General features: G+C 46.4%; 1 protein-coding gene across 1 annotated transcript in view; it reads left to right on the top strand.

Annotated features, from left to right (window-relative positions):
* The first annotated feature begins 7,627 nt into the window (after nucleotides 1-7,627).
* RXRG (retinoid X receptor gamma) overlaps nucleotides 7,628-22,501 on the top strand; it is a 41,751-nt gene continuing 26,877 nt past the window's right edge. Inside the window, exon 1 of the mRNA XM_010953793.3 lies at nucleotides 7,628-8,087. Within this exon, the coding sequence (XP_010952095.1) occupies nucleotides 8,039-8,087 (49 nt within the window). The 5' untranslated portion in view covers nucleotides 7,628-8,038. The remainder of the gene's footprint in view (nucleotides 8,088-22,501) is intronic.

Here is a 22,501-nt window from a genome sequence, read left to right as displayed (position 1 = left end):
CCCCCGCCTCGCCCCCAATCAACGATTTCTCTGTCTTTAGTTATTTCTATGCAGTTTTGCTACTGGACAGAGTTACCTGAATGCTGGTGGTTAATGCAGCTCTCACTCAATTCCTTCTCCAGCTAAACTCCTTCTGGCCTTTTGGGATCAGCTGCCTGGAAATAGAGGAGTTTATACAATGTTTGGCTTTTGGCAGTAAGAGGACCATGTCTCAGCTGAGCACTAACTCAAAAGGACTCCCCCATTATAGAGAAAAATCATTACAGCAAGATAAATTCTCACGTCTAACATCCAGCATTCTTTCTGACTGCAGCCCTCTTGGATTTTGTTTTTAAACAATATTTTGTACCTGTTTATAAATAAGCTACAAAAGCATGTTGTAGACCCTCAGGTGTTGTACACATGGGGGATTTCATTACTATTGCTTGTGTCAGTACCTTCCTAGGATCTAAATGCTGAGAACAGAACGAGGTCAGTGTCACCTAAATTCTCCTTTGCTGCATCTACACGCTTTGCTCAGTGGATCTTTGGAGGGGACAGAACAGTGGTTTTTACTGCCGTGCAAAGCCGATGCCCAGGGGCTGTTAAGTGAAAACCCAGTCAAATATAACAGACACTTGCCCTTATGTAAATATAGCTCTACAAGTGGTAGGGCCTTGGGGCTGGGCTGAGGTTAATGGTGAGTTTCCTGACGTCCCTGTCTGCCCCGCCCTGCTCAGCTGCCAGCAATGATAGTCGGCCTCCAGCAGTCACTGGACGGTATATTTAGAGCCTCTTCCCCAAGAGTGAGTGGGATCTGAAAATAGATTGCTTGGCCTGCGTGCGATTGGGTTGCAGCCTTCAGATCTACACCTGAGTGCATGTAGGCGACAGCCAGCTCAATATGGGTCGGCTCTAACGAATCCGAGTGACAGTGTTCTGCTCCTGGGGGCTGGACTCTCCTGGGGTGTTTCCCTCCCTTGCAGGGACTTGAACAGGCCTTTCTGAAGTCCAGGGCTGACATCTACCTCCTTGGCTGGGACTCCTTGGATCCGGACCCAGTCTGGATTAGAGTGTCCCCTATTTGCATGGCTGGCCTCTCTCTGGAAGGGACCAGATGTTTCCCTCTGGTCTCAGCCCTGTTCTTCTCTCAGCGTGATCACAGTTGTTCTGTATCCTGAGAGCTCCCATGTGCTTTGCAGCTGTGGTTGAGTTGTTTATGACAGAGAAGGATTTTATGATCATCACTTGACTGGGAACCAAGAGATGAAGGCATCTCTGTAACTGTTCCTTCTACCTTGAAATTTTTATGACAATGTTATTTAGTTTGGAATTAAGGGTAATTGTAAGTTACCCTTAAACTCCATGAGAGCAGGGACAAAGCCTGTTCTGTTCATACTTGTGATCTCAGCCTCCATTCAATGAGTATGTATCGGACACATACTGTGTTTCAAGAAAAATGCTGGATTCTTTGATAATGTAAAGGTGAAGAAGAGGTTTTCCCTGCCCTTGGGAGGAAGATTCCAATTTAACAGCTAGTGATGATACAAAGGGAAATTAAACTAGCGCTGTAATAAATATTTAAGCAAGTTTTTTTTGGGGAGTGCAGGGGAAGTACTATTTGTGAGGGAAGATTGACAGAGGAAACGGCCTTTAGATAGTGCCTTTAATGAGTAAGATTGTGACAGCAGAGGGGGTGGCGTGTGAGCATGTCAAGCTGAGAACACACTGCCAGCAAACCTCAAGTCAGTATATGCAAGTCTACACAGCAGATGGCCACAGCCACCACATCTCTTGCTAAGTAAGAGCTCCTTGAGTTCGTAAGCCCCAATTGTGTCTACTAGCAGATGGGCAAAGGGGATCTTACTGGTTTCTTGGAATTATCCTTGGAAGCGGCTTCTCATTTTCTGCTGATGGCTCCTTCCTGGCCTCTTGTCGATGGAAGGTTCTCTTTCCTTAAGCCTGTAGTTCCCAAAGTCACCGGCAAGTTAGCATCACCTGGGATTCTTTTAACAACCCCCAAACACAGACCACAGCCCCTGAGCAACTGAATTATCTCTGGAGAGGTAGACCCAGGTATCTGTAATTTTTTAAGCTTCCTGGGTGATTCTCATGCACAGGCAAGTTTGGGAACTGCCCCCTTAAGGCAAACTTAATTCAGTCAGCTGGTTTTACCAGTGACTGGAGTAACTAGCGACGACACACACGTGACTAGTTGCTAAGCCATGGGTGACACATTGTAGATACAGCGAGTGCTTTTGGACGCATTTCAGGCCGTATGGAAATGGCTCAGTGTTTGATGATAGCTGAGACAGTTCGAATATAAAGCTAATCAGCACTCTTTCTGAATTAGGTATCTCATTTCTGTCCTCAGAGGATCTCAGTCACTAAGACTGATGTACTGTACTAATGCTGATGTGGACACTGTCCTCACATGAGTCTGTGATTCCTGGAAAAGGAGCTCATGAAAATGATATTTGGGTCTAAAAACGGTTGGGACCTAGGAACAGTCACCTCCTCTTGTCCAGTGTGTCCTGGAGTTGACATCAGGAGATCTCAGCATAGTCAACAAACTTATTCATTCACTGATCGTGCATTTACTAGATTTCTATTATGTGTTAGATTCTGTTGTAAAGACTGTTGGGGCTACTGAAAAAAATGACTCAGACCAAGCTGACGGTGATTTAAGCTTTGGTGTCTAGTAAGACAGGTTTTCAGTTGCATTCGTGATGATCATAACACAAGGAGTTAATGTTGATTGACATGAGAGTGGTCCCAACCACAGACAACAGGAGTCTAGGAGAGAGAATCATTCAACCAGAGAGCCATCTAAAAGGCCCCATGAGAATGGCCTGGGGGAATGGGCAGTATTTGGACAGAGAGCAGAAAGAGGGGAAGGCTATTCTGAGCAGTATGAAGATGGATTTCTGGGATGGTGCCATGGGAAAATGGCAAGTCATCTGAATTTGACCAGCGTGTGAAGGAGAGACAAAGCCAGGAAAGGAGGCTTTGCAGCAGCACACAGTTGACATGGCAAGGTGAACATCGAATCATGGGTGAGACAATGGAACCATGGAACTCTTGAAGGCCAGGTCATCTAAAGGGGAAGAGAGACCTGAACATTTTTATTCCTCAGCTTGTTGGATGCACAAAGCTCACTCCCTCCACAGGGCTCTTAGCCCCTGTCTTCCCTCTGCCTCATACACCCTCCCCCAACTTCTCTTTTCTCCCCTCAGCTGAATCCTACTCATCCTTTAGATCTGAGTGTAATTGTCATTTTCCCAAGGAAACCTGCACTGACCTTTCAACTGAAATTAGATTCCCCTGCTATAGTCTCTCATCTCATCCAATTATTTTTTTCTTCCTTGTACTTATCACGGGTTATAATGACATCTTTATGTCTATGACTGTCTGTTTGACATCCATCTCTCCCATCAGACTGCATAAGCTCCATGAGGTCAGGGACTTTATCTGTTTTGTCCCTTAGTGTATCCTTGGCGACTGAGGTCTCAGTAAGTGTCGGCTGAATGATAAGTGAATGAATGAATGACAGCAAAGAGGAAAAAACACAATACCCTACCCCGCCCACACACACATAAAATAGAAACATGTTAATAATAGGAGGGTCATGGTCTGGTGCAAGACACGTTGGCTAAGAGTCAGAGTTGGGGGCCTGGTTCTTATACTCATTTCTGTCACTGCCTAATTGTGAGACCACATTCAAAATCCAACTCGTGAGTGTAGCTATTTTCCCCTTTCTGCTGTCACAGTCTTGGTCTCAAAGTCCTCATTTATAAAATTGAGATAATACAGCCTGCCGAATTTCTCTTCAATATTGGGGAAAACACTTGAAACTTAATATGTTCTCAAGTAAGTAAAGTACCACCCAAATATAATAATATTAATTCATAGCATCAGTGGGGAGATATTTCCATCTACATTTTATATCTAATGTCTACTGGCAATTGTGAAATAAGTGACTTTGGTTTTTCATTTGTGTTTGCTGCAAAATCACATTTTCTATCACAATTGGTCAAAAACAAAACACAAAAAAAGAATTAAGATCAGTGGTAAAGCCATATCCTTTCGTTACCAGGATGAATATAAGATATTATGCCGTCTGTGTTGAACTTACTACTGAAAACACATGCCCTTTTCATTTACTCAGAGGCACTAATGGCTTTCATAAAAGCAGAATGTATCATTTAAGAGAAGTAAATAATTAGCCTTGACATGAAGTAAGCTCAGAATTCTCATGAATGAGTTAGCTGATTCCCACCATGGACGTAGAGCATTTGGTTTTTAATTTGACATCCTAATGAAAATTCAGGACCAGCTGGAGACACTGGAGTGACAGAGACACAAGACTGTCTGGGAAGGGCTTAGGTTAGGATAAGGCTGTGATACCAACAATAGTCTTAAACAAGGCACAGTGGTGCCAAGCAAAAAAAAAAAATGTGGATTAGAAAGAAAAGCCACGTTCATATTTCTTGTACTTTAGGCGAAGTTTATGGCTTGTTATGGAATGTTAAGCCAGATGGAAGGTATCACACAAGGACAGCAGGCTGGGATGTTTTGAATCTAAGTGTATCAAGCATTTTTTTTAATGCAAAAATATTTATTGAGCACCTATTGTGTGTTCTATCATTTACGTGGGGAAAATTTACGTGGAGAAACCGTTGGGAGAAGTAAACAGGCGTGAACAATGAACCAGAAGTTGGAATGAACGCAGCGTGCTCCCACAGTTAGCAACAGGGTCAGAGCAGGAGGAACCATCAGAGAAAGGGAAGAAAGAAAAACAAGAGCGCATTACTTCCTTGTATTTGTATAGAACAATACAGTGTGAAACAAACAAACCCTCCAAACCAAACCAAACTAAAACACATACACCGCTCTCATCACATTTGATCCACAAAACAAAACCCAAACTCAGGAACCTCAGTGTTGTCGGTGATGTGGCTGTTACCCCCAGGGTAAGTGAGCTTGCTCAAGGCCACACAGCTGGACGGTGTGGGGGTGGGGGGCTCACAATACTGTCCCAGGATACTTTCCTCTAAGAACTCGAAAGGTAGGATGGGACAGGATGGTGAGGACTTTCCATGCCAGGCTAAGGAATTTGGTTTTTATTCTAGGAGGAAAGGAAGTAGACAGTGTAGCTAACTTAGCACAAGGGGAAGAAATTGAGTCTCCCACAAACCAGCAACAGATTATCTTGACATCGACCTTGGACAAAGTGCTACAGAGAGCTTTTTAAAGGACGGTTCTTGAGTGCTTGGAAGAACTCTTGCTGGTGCCAGCTCACCAAAAAGCCAATTGAGTTGGAACAACTCATTCTCTTCACTGACAGGCGTACCATAGAAAATTTAGCTTGTACTTCAGTAAGACCCTTGCTTCAGATACTTCTCTGGAGAAAATGGACAATTACGGGATGGGTGGTGGATTACTTTGCATTGAATTTGACAACTGAAGGGGATTTTAGAACTCATCTAACCCTGCTCATCATTTTACAAATGAGAAAAAGGGAACTCGAGGTAAAGTGACTTGCTTTAAGTTATATCATCTTCATCATCATCAAAATAGCTTACATATATGGAACATTTACAATGTATCTGGTACATTCTAAGTGATTAACATGTGTTGGCTCATTGAATCCTCACAACAAAGGTAGGTGGTAACAGAGGCTCAGGGAGATTCAGTAACCTGCCAATATCGTCAGGTTATAAGCAATGGACCTGAGATTTGTACCTGCAAGGCTGGCTTCTGAGTTAATGCCTTCTTTTTAGATAAAGCCTCTCCAGACCATAAAACTAGCAAGAGGCAGAGCAGTGGCAGTGGCACTAATGAATGGACTTCCTGGCAGTATGCTGTAAGACGTTGTCCTGGCTAGGTCCTTTTCAACGTTTTTACCCATGAGTTGGATAAAATATGGAAAGCAGTTCATCAGCTCCCCAGAAGTCATGATATGGGGAGAGGGATAAAAAAATAACACTGGACAAAAGAAGCAGAGTCTGAAAAGATCTGCGATGATGAATGAATCTAAACGTTTTCATTTCAGAGGAATATAGGAAGATACTGCATGTTGATTCCCAAACCAGTTGCCCCAAAATAGGACGAAGAATGTGTATAAAAGAGAATGCAACTTGGGGTGGGGGCTGGGATTTATTAAGTTAGTCCAACATGAGTTAGCATGTGGGGCTGTCCAGAAGCTAATGCAAGTAAGCAAATGGTATTCCGTGTGTATTCTGCACTGGTCGTGTCCACATTGGTTCTCAACTGATGCTCTGAGACCAGTGACCAGCCAAGGGGGCTCCAGGCTCAAAGACTCCCTACAGTGATGGCCTGATCCTTCCTCATTCCTGACCTGCTTTTATTCTGTTTTGATCTCCAATTTGGCCCCCTCCTCCCTTGTCATCCTGACTTTGTTCCTGCCTCTGGCCCTTTATTCTTAGTTTTTGTCCTGGGTTCTCCTACCATGTGAATCAGTTATTTCCCTGTGGAGCCTCCTATTAATTGACTGCCTCTCTGGCTGTCTAGGGGCTATGCTGTATCCGGAGGAAATGTCTCAGCCTTGTTTCAGCCCCTCAAAGCTCAGCTCATGACTCTGACCCCTGGTGGGTGTGCTGATGGCACCCGTATTGCTCTGCCAATAGATACACCATGAGGAGAAGATTTGGACCATATCAGGAGTATTGTATCCAAGTCTGGTCAGGCCCCTTCCCTACCATGAGGGTATCTCTGTAAATTGAAGGACATTCATAGAATGGTGAATAGACTTGAACACTTAGTGATCCATGAAATAAAGGAAGCAATAGTGTCTAGGGAAGATAGACATGGGCTTGGAAGATTTATCTCCGAATTTGCAGAAGATCCCACTGTGAAAGACCCCACAGGCTTCTCCTGTGTGGCTCCAGGGAGTAGCCTAGAACCTGTACAGAGAAGTGGTAGAGAGGAGGCAGATTTCAGCTCAGTAGAAAACTTTCTCATGGTAAGAGCTGTCCAGAAATGGAACAGAATGGTAGTGAGCTCCCCATTATGGGAGGTGTTCAAGTATAGGCTGAGCAGTAGCTTGTCAGGAAAGCAATATAGCAGACCCAACATCACAGAGATACCTAGATTTTTTGATCAGAGGACTCAATGGTGCTTTTTGAACAGGTGGCGGGGTGACAGCAGTATATAGGGAGAATGCATTCCTCCAGCGAAACAGCACAGAATGGTCATCACGCCTGTCTCCCCTACCTGTACGTTTTCCCTGTGAGCGAGCTCTGACTCCTAACTGCCCTCAAGCTTCTGCTGTCAGACCACAGACGAATGCCTCCAGCCACCAGAGCAGGAGGGGCCCCCCCCAGGGCTAAGGGCCACTGTAGTTTAGTTTTCCAAAGCTGGGGTTGGAGTCTCACACTCTGCCAGCCTCGTGCTTCTGAAAGGGCTCTGTTCTCTCTCGGCCCCCACCCCCAACCCCTTTCCCAGATCAAACACCCAGTGCATTGGATAGATAGAAGCCGCAGTGAGAAAACGCATTGGAACAAAACCCCATTGATTTTGGGGGGTGCAAGCCAAGGAAAAGGCACCTAAAGAGTCTCCCCCTCCCCGCCACCCCTCCTTCCCCCCCTTTCCTGACCTACTCTGGGGCGGTCACCCATCGATTGGCTTCCCAGATAATAGATCGCGCCACCGGTAGGGACCTCTGGGGACCAGCGGGAGCTGGAAGAGTCGCACGCAGCAGCCCAGCCCCGAGTTAATCAAAGTAGCAACAGGATCCCAGGCGGCAGCGCCTGCGGTGGCAGGAGTGGCGGCGGCGGCGGCGGCGGCGGCATTATGCGTGATTACTGACAGGCACCAGCTGCTGCCGGCTCAACGCACGATGTGGACGCTCCGATCTAGAGGCAGATTCCTGACTAATCCCAGAGGGCTGGCCCAGCCCGAGCTGCCCGGGCTGCTAGGAAGCGATGACCACTCTTGTTAGCCCAAGTTGAAGGAAGCCCGGCTGCGCTCGGGGGGCCGGGAGAGGCCGAGCTCTCGAGAAGACGCGGGAGGGAGGGCTATGAACTGAGGCAGCAACATGTATGGAAATTATTCTCACTTCATGAAGTTTCCCACCGGCTTCGGCGGTGAGTATTTCACGGGGCTTCACGGCGTGCGCCGTCTGGAGAGACGGAGCGGAGATGGGGAGATACCGCTGCTCCGGATGGGGACTGAGTTAGAAGGGGGCACATAGGCTTACACGCAGATACGGTGTGTTTCCGCGTGAGTGTGTGTGCGTGCACGGGAGCGGCAGAGAGGCACCGGGGAAGGGAGGGCGAGCGAGCCGCGGAGAGAATGGTCCGAAGGTGAGGATATGTCTGTACATCAGGATGAGTGAACAGATGGGAAGATGAGGGGCTATTCCAAGGAGAGCCTAAACCAACACGCTTGGGAATATGTCTGAGACAAAGATAGACCAAGAGCATTGTTATAACCCAGTGTGTTTGCGTCGGGGTGAAAAGTGTATGGGGCAAGGGGGAATCACTGTGATGTACCCATTATCCAACTTGTCAGGAGAAACAAAACGTGATTTAAAAGGTTTTGCCTATACTAAGGGTCCCTGGGATACTTCATAGCAAGGGCCTGATGGTTTTATTTAAATACAGATTTCCCTATAATTGGATTTTTAACAACAACAAAGAAATTGCACTTTAATTTGCCACCCTGTTTTCCTTCCTCAGTTTTCTCCCCTTTTGATTTGCTAATAGCCTCTTGTCCCCTCCCCTGCTGCTGCCCCCAATTCCACGTTGAGGAGGGTCACTGCCATCACTTGCAATCTGAGGGTCAGGATCTGGGAGTAGGGGTGGGGGTCTGGGCTCTCATAAGAGAAAACAGGCTGGTTGGAACTCCAAGCCGCCTAGCCAGGCAGGGCAGCCAGGGCAGCCAGGTCGCACTCCACAGGGGCTGCTTTGATACCCACGCACATTGGTCCCAAGGCTCCCTCGACTCAGTAACAGAAGAAACACAGTCGCCCAGCTTTGGGTAAATGGAACCAGCAGCTGACCAACTGGCCTCTCACTTGTCAGCTGGTGGCATGTAGTTTGTGTTCTTGGGAGCCAAAGGGGAGAGCTTTTGCCCTGCAGATGCTGGCAGGCCCAACAAAGCAGAGATTCTTGTCAGGTCTTGAGAACTGAAAAGTCCCTGCTCTCCCCACCTCCTGTGCGGACAGATAGACAATTCATCTGAAGGCTTGGGAGCAAAGCTTGCCTACTTTGCTGGGCAGGACCCTCTGTGAGGCATGGTGGGACGTTGCAAGTGGATGGGGTTCCTGCCCCAGAGGCATTAAGCTAGGGGGTTTGCTCATTCATTTGTGGTGCACTGGGTAGTTTTTATGGGCCAAGCATGGGGCTAGGCACTGGGAATACAGATGTGAGTGAGACACCGTCTCTTCCACTTGGACTGGGTAAGCTTGTTACACAGATACATTGTAATACTGCATGGTTCATGCCCTATCAGTTGCAGGAGGAGGTTGCCCTTTCAACATAGGGGGTGAGGGTCTGTGGACACACGTCCTGGAGGAGGTGGTGCTGAAGTTATTCGGGTCAGTCTTATGACATGACCCAGTGAGAGTGGTGGCCAAGGCTGTGCCCTGGACATCTGATCTTCAGTTTACAGTAGGATCCTGGGTGTAAAAAGCCTTTTCAGCTACCATCTTGGTCCCATTCATGGCTGAGAAGAACTTTTTCCTTTTCTCTCTGAGTTCAGTTGTCTAAGACCATGCTTATCCATGAGATTCTTGGGACCCCCAAGGACTGTGAGGTCATGTCCCTATGACGGCCAAAGAGACCCTCTGTGGCAGTTGGAATGAATAAAAGAGTTGAAGGTGGAAAGATGTAGAGAGAGAGCTAAGATAAAGTCTGGAGAAAGAAGGTCTATTCCAAAATTCATTGGGGGCTGCCTGCTGGAATCTTGGGCATCTTAGCCCTCTCATTTTACAGATGTATAAACTGAGGCCTCAAGGAAGACAGGACTAGTCCAAGGTTATGTGGAGTGGAGGAGGAGAGCCTTTCTAGAAAAAGCCCCTGAATCAAACTTATAATATTGTTCCTTCAGTTTGATATGGCAAAAGAGTGTGAAAGAGAGAGACAGAGAGATAGGTACATAGGTAGGTAGATAGGCAGATGGATGGATAGATAGATAGAACTGAGTTTGGCTTCTAGGTCTTCATTTACTAGCTGTGTGACCTTAGGCAAGATATTGAATCTCTCTGAGCCTCATCTCTAAAATGAAGTTTAAAATCCCATCCTCAGACCCTTGTTGTAAGAATTAAATACGCCAATGCTTGAAAAAGGCATCTATAAAGTGTTATCCGTATATTTGGTAGTTAATATTTTCATCCTTTCCATTTGCCCAAGTACTTACATGCAAATTAATTTAAAAATCAAACCTTACTGTAGAATAATGAATTAGGAATCTGGGGAAATAAAATTAAATCCATAAAGACCCACACACGTTGCTGGTTTAGATTTCCATAATTGTGGGAGCTCTGGTATTTAGTGTAATTAGGTTTCAGATAAAAGGAAACACAACAGCTCGGCCGTGGAAGAAGCAGGCTGATACAACACGAAGAGCGGAGAGGGGACAGATCATCTAGGTTGTTGAAACGTCTGCCTCTAATGCTACTACTTTCCTCCCCGTTCCTGAGGGGGAACAAGTATTTTGTGTAGTTCTGCTGATGTCTTCCATTTTTGTTTGCATGCGCCCGTAAAGAGATGGAAACCCTAAGCAAAGGATGGAGCCCTCATCTGCAGGGAGGTCGGTCTGAGAACTTGCATCAGGGAGGGAGGCAGAAGGAAACCTGAGGACTGGAGCAGAGTCACCTGCAGCCTCTAAGTGCCTCTGCCCCACTGCGGCAAGTTGCACTGCACATATTAAATGATGTCGTGTATAACCCCTGCCCTTTTATATATTAGCAAATGGAACCACAGAGGACTCCTGTGATCTGTGAGACTCTCTAGGGAAGCAATGTCACCCTTGGGAAATAACACCTGGGTCTTGTGTCTGGGCTGTGCTTACCAGATGTCAGACCATCCTCCCATCAGTGAACAAGACCCTGGTCCAGTTGGCCACAGAGTGGTGATGAGCTGGGTTGCAGTGGCCCCACCAAGATGCCCACTCTCCCAGCTGTGGACCCCGCCATGTGATGAGGTGAGAACCCTTCTCTTCTCCTTCTCTGCCATGTCCTGGCTCTGCCAGCTGCCCAGGAAGAGATTTGTTTGCCTGGATGAGACAGTCGCTGCCTCTAAGAAGATGGCAAAACAAAGCCTGTAATCCCCCCCATCCAATTGTGCAGTAATCCGCAGGGTGAGAAGAGATCAGGGCGAGGGGACTTCTCTCGTTTTATTTAACAAGCACGCTGTGGCACTCACTAAGTGCCAGCTACCATTGTAAGCACTTCACAGTATTGTCTTATTTAATCTTTATAACAACCCTCTGAGTCGGTTCTATGACCATCATTATCACCCTCCTTTTATAGACGAGGAAACTGAGGCATTGCTGGAAGAAGTAACTTGTTTTAAGGTCCAATAGCTGGAAAAGAGCGTAGCGGAGGCTTTGAACCGGGGCAGTCTGACTCCTGAGTCCATGCGGGGCTGAGCTGCCTCTCATGGCTTCTGCCTCTGGGGCTCAGACTTGCTGCAGGAAACAAAGGCAGCATCCCCTGAGGGGGTGAGACGCCCTAATCCAGCCACAGCACTGCCCAGTGGTTGCAGACACAGTAGCCTGGCCTTTGAGGAATAAAGCACAAGGCAGCTTAGCTGTCACTCAGGAGCAACACTGACCTCTGGAGAATTCACTGGTGGCTTCTTCTGGGGGTCTGCTCTTTGCAACAGTCCCGCCCCCTGGGCCCTGACCATTTGTGTAGAATGCGCCCCTCCTCACCTAAGATTAGCCGTAGATGAGGGGTTGAATTGGAGGCACTTTTGTGTGTGTGTTCGTGCATGTGTGTATGCAGGGAGGGCAATGTGAGGATGTGGGAAGAGGGTGTGCGTGTGTGTATGTATGTGTGTGTGCCTGTGTGGGTGCCAGAACATATTTTTCCCCTCCACAAATGTGTGGGTGGCTAATGGGGACCAACCATGGGCGTAAGCGGTTAGCGTTTATGTAGGAAGGAATAACTGTTTATGAGATTTAGGAAGGAGCATATTTAGTATAAACTATTTTCTGAAACATTTACAATCTTACCAGGAGATAGAGAGCTGAATAGCAACTGGGGGAAGAAATTATGCAAAGAGTAATCAAAATTCTCCACCTCTTCCTTCCCCTCATTATGTAGCTTCTGTATCTGCAGAGAACTTAGCCACCAGAGTGGGGTGGCTGGGATGTCAGGGGCTCCTGAAGGAAGCTGCTTTCTTCTCCTCTTATTTGAAAGTGGAAAACACAGAGGCCCAGGGACTCCAAGAAGTTTATGTTCTAGAATGCCTATGTTTTGATGGCTCTCAGGAAATTGACTCAGGTCTTGGTTTGGTGATTTTCCCAAAAGAGTGAAAATAAAAGCTGATTTTTATTAGGCACCTATCCTGTGCCCAGCCCCTTTCCAAGGGCATTACATGCAGCATCTCGTTTAATATTCTCAAGGACCACGGGGAGTATGGTACCATTATTATCACTGTCCCCATTTTCACGGGCAGAAATGTTGAGCCACTGGGAGGTTGGGTTACCTGCCCAAGGTCACCCAGCTGGTAAGGAGCAGACTCCAGATCTAAATCCAGGCAGATGTCAGGGCTGCTGTGCTTAAGCCTGTGCCACATGGGGCTTGCTCAGGAAGGGGGAGGGGTGGCGGGTGGGGAAAGGAGGTGAGGGGTGCGTGGAGTCCCAGATCCACTCCGAGTGTGTGAATTACATATAAGAACAGCAACTAACACATTCAGTTCTTACTCTTTGCTTATCAGGGCTTGCTTACAGATCATTACTTTCCCCCTTTGAACATGCGTAACTGCAGCAAATGAATAAAATGGCAATGGGTGAGGGGTAGGGGGCTGCGCCTTCAAAGGTGCTAATAAACCCTTCAATAGTCAAAAACACTTCCAGGTGAACCCCACTTTCTTTTAATACATGGGACTCAATTTTGCACTGGGGCAGCAGTTGGCAAACTTTTTCTCTACACAGCCAGGTAGTAAACATTTTAGTCTTTGCTGGCCGTAGCCCCTGTTACAACTGCTCCAATCTTCTGTCGCGATGGGAAGGCAGGCAGCCGTGGTCAAATGCATAAGCTAAGGCACAGGGCTGTGCTGTGTCCCAGTACGTCTGCTGAGCCCTAGGGGGTCATTCCGGAGAAGCTTTATCACCGCTTCTGATTGTTCTCTGGTTAGTAGTGATTCCCAGCCCCAGATCTGACCAGCTCTCAAACCCAGCTTCCCTGCACGGAGCTGAATCTTTAAAGCTAGTAAAAGGACTTGCCGCTCATCTGGTCTGACCCCTCCCTCAGTTACAGATGAAGAAACTTGGAAAAGCAGATGAGGTTTGCCCAGGACTTCTGCCGCTTATGATCTTCAAACTGGGTTCCCCTGAGTCCCCTCGGGGGCCACCTGGGGTGGCAGGGAGTAGAGGAGGCTAAGCCATGCAAAGCCCTCCTCCCACTCCTTAGCAAAATGACAGTACTACCCACCCTGCTGGGTCACGGTTAACCTTCCACAGTGTAGGGAGTCACTAAAAGAAACCCTGGAAAATTGTAAACACACAATAAAAGTTAGTTTCTCTTTCCTGCTTCAGGAATGCTGGAGACTGCGGTAGCAAATTCAGCTAAAGTTTTGTGTGGAGGCTTTCCTTAGAGGAGGTAGGCCTGTTCTTAAACTGTCAGACTGTGCACTATGAGATGCTGACAAAGTGAAGTAAATAAGACATGGATTTGGCACCAGTTACAGAAAATCATGTTTTAACAAATCATTCCAGGGAAGACACTCATGAGATCTGGCAGAAAGAGAGCGGTGACCTGGGACCTCCCATCCCTATAATCTTCAGGAGACCCTTGCCTCAGGCCAGTGTCCTTAATGAGTCCTGGCCCCCTGAATTCCCTCCACTGCGAACTGAATAACCTGGAGCCCCTGCTTCCCTTTATCCGATACTGTCACTGAGAGTAAACAAGAGTTTCTAGGCTCAAGATTGATCTCAAATTTCTGATGAGATTTCAGAGTTCAACATCTGAACTTGAAAAGTGGGAAGGCTTGTGATCTTTAATTCAAAAAGCCTTTACCAGAAGTCAGAGGAGGGGCAAAGAAAGTGCTTAATAAATATGCTAGGACGGCTCTTCCAGGCTGGCTGCCTAGGTTTCTTTTCTGTGACCCCACATCTCTTTTGTCCGTCCTTTGGCTGGTCACTAGTGTCACAGTGAAGCAGCCTCTTGGAACGTTTGGGGCTCACGGTCCCTGAGTTTCCTCAGCCCCAGAGGCATGGGGAGCAGAGCAAAAGTTAGAGATCACCAGGAGGGAAAGGGTATCCTAGGCTGCTCCGAGAATGCCTGTCAGTCATTCGTTGTACACCTTGGCTCGGCCGGACACTGAGAACTAAGACCCACGCCCTGCCCTGAGGGAACGTATCAACTAGTTACAAGCTGTGAAGTCTGCAGGACATTTGGAGAGGAGTCATTCCTGGAAAAGTTTCTTGGGGCTGAGGTGGAGCGAATGGATCCAAGGAATTTTGGTATGTAGAACCTGAGAACAAATAATACCATGTCTGTTATCGACGGTAACAGGCATATGGTTCGCTGTATTTTAAGATGACTGCAGTCTTTAGAAGACAGCCCAGATTTAGAGGCAAGGGAGAGTATGCGTGAACAGGAAGTCTACAGAGACAGAGAAAGGGATGGAGGGCATGGATTCAAAGGGCTGGGTGTGGACAGAATTGGTGTTCGAAGACTTCAGGTTGTGGATGGGGTGGGGCGCTATCAGCAAATCCCTGAAGCACTCACAGGCATTTGTCTTGGTGGACCGGCTGGTACATGGTGGACCAGTGCATGGAACTGGGTTAAAAGGACAGGCAGCAGGTCCTGGTTAGCGGAGCCCCTGCTCCAGTATCTCCAGTTACCTCGCATGTGTTAGGGAGGGCACAATATCCATCTGTACCAGCAAGGTTTATAATTTGGTCCTGGGCGGTGGGGGAAGGGTGCTATGCAAACAAAATGCTGTTAATTACCTGCAGAGAGGTTGACAGAAATTATGCTAGATTAGACTCAGATTCTAGATTGCTAATAATTCACAGCAAGCACTTTATCATCCTAAACCTCCGTTTCCTAATCTGTCTAATTGATGCAGGAAAAACAGATGTGGGACTTGAGGAGGGCCGTGTCCCAGGCTTCGGTTGAGCCCCTGGGACGTGCCCCGCCAACTGTGGGTCCTTGGCTTCGCGCAGGAAAGAATTCAAGAGCGAGCCACAGCTGAGTAAAGGTAGATTTATTTAGAGAGATATATTGAAAGGCAAGAGAAAGGCCATGAGGTGTGGGGGTTGGGTGCTCAGATTAGAGTAAAAGTAGGTACACACTCCAGAGACAGAGTGCAGACCGTCTCAGTATGGGGAGGAGGGCAGTGTAGTGCATTTTTATGGGCTTTGGTGGCTTCATATGCAAATAAGTGGAAGGACCAATCTAAATACCCTGGGGAAGGGGCTGGGATTCCCAGGAAGTTGGCCATTTCCCACTCTTTGACCTTTTGTGGCTAGCCTTGGGACTGTCATGCGCCTGTGGGCATGTTACTCACCATGCTAATGTATTACAATGAGCATCTAATGAAGCTCAAGATCTACTAGAAGTTAAATCTCCCATCATCCTGAGCCTCAAGGCCTACTGGGGGTTGAATCTTTCACCATTTTGATGTTAATTGCTGTAGCATTCCTTGAATGGCTGTGCCCTGCCCACTTCCTGTCTCATAACGGGGATAATTCCTGCCCTACCAACGACTACTCAGAGTCAGTTTGATGCTTGAATGAAATAGACAGTGGCCTCCAGGAGGGACCGCTGTGTCCGCAGTGCCTAGCACTGAGCCTGGCACACAATAGGGCCTCAACAGATATTTCTTGGCTGATTGAACCAGTCATTGATATGGAAACACACAGCAGATAATTATAAAGCGTTTTATGAATGTAAGACAGTATGTTGTGGATATAGTAAGTGTGGACCTGAGCAGACCCGGTGTGTTTGTCCTGACTGTGGGGCCTGACCAAGTCATGCCACTCCCCTGGAAATAGTTTCTCTTGTATCAAATGAGGTGGTTCTTCAGGTCCTGAAAGTCTGGTTTCTTCCCCTAAACAATACGACCTTATTAATTTATGACATAATTAATATGGAATGGTGGTTAAATTGATCATGGCAGGAACTAGTTTGTATTTGTTCATTCATGAAAAAATAAGAAGAAATAAGGTTTGCCAAGCAAATAAGATTGTAGAAGTGTTGTGCCTCCTTAAGGTACACTAGTTTTTGAGCAGTTTATAAAGCCAGCGTGGTAGGAACCTCATTAGCATATTAACGGGGTGTTAATTATGAAAGTCTTTTAAAGCAGATTTTATAAAATCCCCACTTAATAACCATTACCTTGTGGTACTTGAAACACAAACTCTTCACGTGTGTTACTTAGAAGCAATAAAATTGTAATTTAAAAGTAATCTGCCAACTTGTCACGAATTTAGACTGATTTTTCTCTCAATTGATCCAAATGAGTGAGGTTTTGCTATAATTATATATAATGCCGGTAATAATGAGGCTGATGATCAGTCTGTGCCTGCTTTTCACTACCTCCATCGTTACAGATTTTAGGGGAGGGGGCGGGGGTGGAGGGAGAAGGGAGGAATGGAGGGGGGAGTGGAGGAGAGGAAGGGATGCCAATCTCCCCCTCCCCCTCATCCAGGCGCTGGAAGAAGCAACCTCCAGCTCTCATCCCGAAAAGCCAGCCAGCCCTCCTTTGGGGACTGCAGGAATCAGGTGGAGCTGCCCCGTGTCAGCTCAGAAAGGCTGGCCGGCTGGTCAGGGCTGCACACAGCCGGGTTGGCCCATCAGCTGCTGCATCTTTGTGTCCTCGTGTTCCTGCTGAGAGGCGAAGGGGGTGAGCCCCGGGGGGCGGAAGGCGTGTCTCTGTTCCAACACACTCTCCACTTCCACCACGTTTCTTCATTTTCCCCACCGAGAAAGCCAGAAAGGGTAGCAGAGAAGGCTTCCCATGAAAAGACGCGGCTCCTTACTTCTGCTTCTCATTCCCTAGGAATTCAGCTAATGTCTTGGTGTCTACATCTGTTAAAATGTGGAGCTCTGCGCCTGTAAAACACCTTCCTGTCCAATCTCAGGGTGGCTGCGTGGCTCCGATATGTATGCGAAAGTGCTTTTGAAAGAGCCAATAGCAGTTTAAATATGAGAAATGCATGTTAGCAAATCCTCGGCATCCGATTGCCCCTTTTGTGGAAAGAAGAGCAGGGAGAAGGTTGGGCTGAGCTGGGACCCTCGATGAAGGGAACCAGAGCTGGGGTTTGATGTGAGGGGCTGGAGCCAGATAGGGAGTGTCCTGGTCACAAAATGCCAGAGTCAAAACCCTGAGGGAGGCCAGGGGTGGGGACAGAAACTGTGCCCAGGGGGGCTTGAAGGAAGCGCCATCCCGAGTAACTGCTAGGGCCAGAGGCACAGCTGCGTGGTGTACAGTGGGGCAGGGATTAAAATCCGGGCCTGCTGCTTTCCCCCTAGAATGAAATGCCACTTGGATAATTTGCTAGCCATGTTCTCTTGAGCGACTTATTTAATTTCTCTCTCCCCCAGTTGTTGCATTTGTACAATAGGGATGAGAGAACCAACCTCAAAGGGGTTTGCCGGGATGAAATGAGTCCATATATGTAAAATGTTTAGAACCATGTCTGGCTCACGGCAATTGCTTAATAAATCTTACCTGTTGTTGTTACTTAGCAGAGGAGATGACATTTAAGTGTCAATTAAGTGCCTTCATGTGGCAGGCGCCTGCCTATCTCCCTTGCAGCCTGTCTGTGTATTACGAGCCAGGCAGGGAAAGGATGTGTGGATGAGTTTCCCTTAGACTAGGAGGAACAAGCCAGGTGTCTGAATATTCTGTGATTCTTGGGCTTATGCACCACACCCCTCCATTGGAGAAAAAGAGGCAGGTTGGGTGCGAGAGTGTGCCCACCGTGGGAGACAGTGGATTGGGATAGGGCCCCGTGATGTTCCCTTAACTTCAAATGGAGAGTCCTGACTCTTAGGGCAAGTTTTTGTTTTGTTTTGTTTTGTTTTTAACCTCTCTCCCCTTCCCTGTGGGTGGGTGTTAACCAACATTAGAGATTCTTCATAAGTTTCCATCCTGAAGATGGGACAATGAACTCTCCCAGGCACAGCAGTAAAGGGGTGGGAACACCGAGCCATTTGCTCCCTTGTCTAGCCAATCAGGAAGACGCGTGCTTGACATTTTACGTTCATTGGCTGCGGGTGAGGTTGCTAGGCAACTCCCTCGCCTTGGTAAGCATTCTCTAGTTCTTAAGTACCTGAGCTTCTCTTTCTCAATAAGTACCCCCTCACCACACACACACACACACACACACACACACACACACACACACACACACACAATTTGTTATCTAGAGATATCAGAGATTTTGGTTTTGGTAAACATCCAGGACATAGATTTCTTACGCAAATAATTTCCACTGATGGACTCTTTATACAGTTATACACATTAATTAACAAAAAAACCCTATTCCAGTCATTGGTCAGTCAACAAATATTTTTTAAGCATCTACTGCATTCCAGGCACAGTGCTGGATACCGTAATGATAAGTGCTAATAGCAAGGTGGTGAAATTTAAGATATGTGACAGCCAGTAGGGTACCAGGCATTCAGAATGGAAGTTAGCATGGACATCTCTTTGTGCCAGGCTGGATTAGGGGGAGATTTGGAGGGCCCTCATGGAAGGGTTGGGGTGGCTGGAATGATGGAAGGGCGCTCTGGGCTCAGAGAAGTGGCTATTAGCCAACCAATTCGGAAAATTTAATATATAAACAACTAGTGTGCCCATACCAGTTTGTGGTAGTGACTGTCCTTAATAGAGCATTTCCTACCAGCATGGCTTGGGTTAAACCCTTTACTTACATAATCTTCTATGATGGTATTCAAGCCGGACACAGACCTCCCTCACAACGTTGACAGTATGGTAAGTAATTGCAGCTGCTACTTCTGGGCCAGTGGTCTCAGATGCTCTCAGCACCCCTGAGATAGGCGTGTATATCTCCGTTTATAGGTGAGAGGTTCAGAGAGGTCAAGTTCCTGGCTCAAGTTTGCATGATTGGGAAGTAGTGCATCCCTGATCCAGCCTAGGATTTTGGGGCTTCAGAATCTTGCATTCCACGTGGACTGATGCCCACATAAGGCACACGTAGGCTTCAGAAATCATTATAGTGTATGCCCCCAGGAGATTCCCTAACAGCTTTGGACACTTTCGGCATCTCAAACCACAATTTGGAATCCCAAATAGCCCGGAGGGCTAACACAGTCCAGCCGATGATGATGATGGATGACGGGGCTCCCTGGCAGTGGTCCAGATGATAACAGGGGCCCCTTGGCAAGTGGTCCAGACTCAGGCCATTCCAGACCACGTGCCACCTGCACATCCTTCTTTTGGAGGCCAGTGAGCCATACTCTACCCACCTTAATGTTCAAGGAACAGTGCTGGAGGGGATCTTAGAAGCCACTGCATGTGGCTCCTTACTAGGGAGAAGGAGGTTCCGGAATATGGAGGGCATTTCTTAGATATGTTGCCAGGAGGGAAAAGAAGCTCCTGTGGAAGTTGACCAGCCCTCTCCCATCAGATAAGTTAATTTGTGCATATCCCAGGCGTCTGACAGCAAGGCTGATGGGCTGCAGAGGCTGGGAGAATTGGGCTGAAGGGACTCGAGGGAAGAATTAGAGAAAAACTTGACTTTGGATTTGGACTAGAAACCAGGTTTCTGGAAAACCTGTGCCGGCTGTAGTTCCCACATGGCTCTGGAAAAAAAAAAAGGAGTGAGAGCAAAAGAGGCTAATAAAAATGTCATAGACAGGCATACTTTAGTGTCTCTTTGTGAGAATGGATTAATTTTCCATTGAGAAACACTTCCGTTGTTACAAGGATTGTTTACCACCTTTTCTAAAAGCAAGGCTATTTATTTCTAAGAAACACTGGGTCACTGTGAGAACCAAAGAACCAAAATGCATTTGTGTAAGATGCATTTGTCTTTTTGGATTTTATTTTAAAAATATGATTATAAAGTAGCCCATCTCTTCTGGGTCATTGATTCAGCAGAAACAGAGCACATTTTCAAGGCCATTGCAAACCAAACTTTGGCTGTTTCATTCTGCTTCAGCAATGTGCCATCCTCACTGAGCAGTCAAACCATATTCTGATTGTTTTAATTTGTATTATTATTAATAATGATAAAAACAATGCACTTTAATTTTTTTTGCCTTCTTTTTATTGACTATTTTAAAAATCGAAGTATAGGCAGTTTACAATGTGTCTGTTTCTGATGTAAGCATGTGTTTGTCATACACATACATACACATATTCCTTTTCATTATAGGTCACTACAAGACATTGAATATAGTTAGTTCCCTGTGTTATACAGTAGAAACTTGTTGTTTATCTATTCCATATTTAGTAGTTAGTATCTGCAAATCTTGAACTCCCAGTTTAGCCCTTCCCACCCCCCTTCACCCCCTGGTAACCATAAGTTCATTTTCTATGTCTATGAGTCTGTTTCTGTCTTCTAAATAAGTTCATTTGTCTTTCTCTCTCTCTCTTTTTTTAAAGATTCTACATATAAGTGATGTTATATGGTATTTTTCTTTCACTTTCTGGCTTACTTCACTTAGAATGATGATCTCCAGGTCCATCCATATTGCTGCAAATGGCATTATTTCATTTTCTTTTTTATGGCTGAGTAGTATTCCTTGTATAAATGTACCACAACTTCTTTATCCAGTCATCTGTTGATGCACATTTAGGTTGCTTCCATGTCTTGGCTATTGTAAACAGTGCTGCTATGAACATTGGGGTGTGTGTATCTTTTCCAGTTAGAGTTCCCTCTGGGTATATACCCAGGAGTGGAATTGCTGGATCATAGGGTAAGTCTATTTTTAGTTTTTTCAGGAATCTCCATACTGTTTTCCATAATGGCTGCACCAAACTACCTTCCCTCTAACAGTGTAGGATGGGTCCTTGTTCTCCAAACCTTCTCCAGCATTTATCGTTAAGAACAATTCACTTTAAATTCTAAACCTCTCTCATATCATCTCATTTTGTTCTGGAAACAACTTGTGAGTTCTCCCAAGTCCATATTTATATATTTTTGCACAGTTTGTGTTTCTTAAACATCTTCCTTTGCATATTATTTTCATCATATACTTGTATTTAGAATTTTTCTGAGGTCAATTTCCTTTTTTTTTGAAAACTTAAATAGTGATTTTTTAGAAAGATAATTTTATACGAAAATGGAAGGCCAGTCACTTGCTATAAACAGGAGACAGTAAAAATAAATTTAAATTATTAATTTTCTTTAAAGTTTGCCTACATACCACTTAAAATATCACCTAAAACATCCCTTACCATTGGCGTTGCGGGTTCCACACCTTGGGAACTCTCGGGTTGATGAATGCGTGAAGCAAAATCTTGTTCCTGTCCGTCCCATGGCTCTGGTGTCAGGCACAGGGCTTCAGCCTGGGGACGCAGAAGTGATAGGCACAGTCTGTCTGAGATCCATTTAAAGCAGAGGAAGAGGGAGAGTTGCAGGGCCCTTTGGTCCGTTTTTCGGAAAGCCGATGCCGGAAGGGAAAGTCGGTTTCCTTCAGATGGCTTGGCTGTGGGGAAGGACAGCTGTCGTCCTGGCCAAGTTCACGGCTCCTCGCCCATCAAGTCGGGCTGGCTCCTAACTCACCTGTCACATGTTATCTTGGTGACAGGCCCAAGGTGTACATTGGTCTCTTTAAATGTCACAGCCTTCCAGGGCCTCAGAAGAGTCTAAAATTGTTCTTTCTACTCAGTGGCCGTCTGGGAAGATTTTTGGTTCCTCTGGCTTGAGTTTCTGGAAGCTGCCCTCTTGTCTCTCCTTCAGATGAACTTTCAGCTTGAGATCACTTCATAATTGAGTCATCTTGTACTTTGTGATGTGATGGCTCTCCAAAAACATCTCTGCTGTCTTTGACAGAGCACACAGGAGAGAGCATGGGCTCCAGACTGACAGTTTGAATCTAGGCTCTGCCACTTACTACCCAGCTAATAATGCCAAGTACTGTGCTAGTGGTGAGGATACAGAAAGAGACACTTTTCTTCCCTCCCTCTCAGTTTAGTGGAAAATACAAAGAAAGAAACAGACTGTTAGTTAGAAAACAGAAAAGAGCATCAAAGGAAAACCGCCTGGGAAAACCAGGGACGGCTTCCTGGAGGAGGTGATACTTGATTTAGCCCTTGAAGGGTCAATCAGAACTTGCTAGACAAAGGAGGTATAGGCAAGTCATCCGGAACTGGGAGCAGCATGGGGGTGAGGCTGGGCCTAC

This window comes from Camelus bactrianus, chromosome 21 (genome assembly GCF_048773025.1).
Source record: "Camelus bactrianus isolate YW-2024 breed Bactrian camel chromosome 21, ASM4877302v1, whole genome shotgun sequence".
Taxonomy (NCBI): domain Eukaryota; kingdom Metazoa; phylum Chordata; class Mammalia; order Artiodactyla; family Camelidae; genus Camelus; species Camelus bactrianus.
Note: the sequence above shows the minus strand (reverse complement) of the source record. Positions and strands in the feature narration are given on the sequence as shown.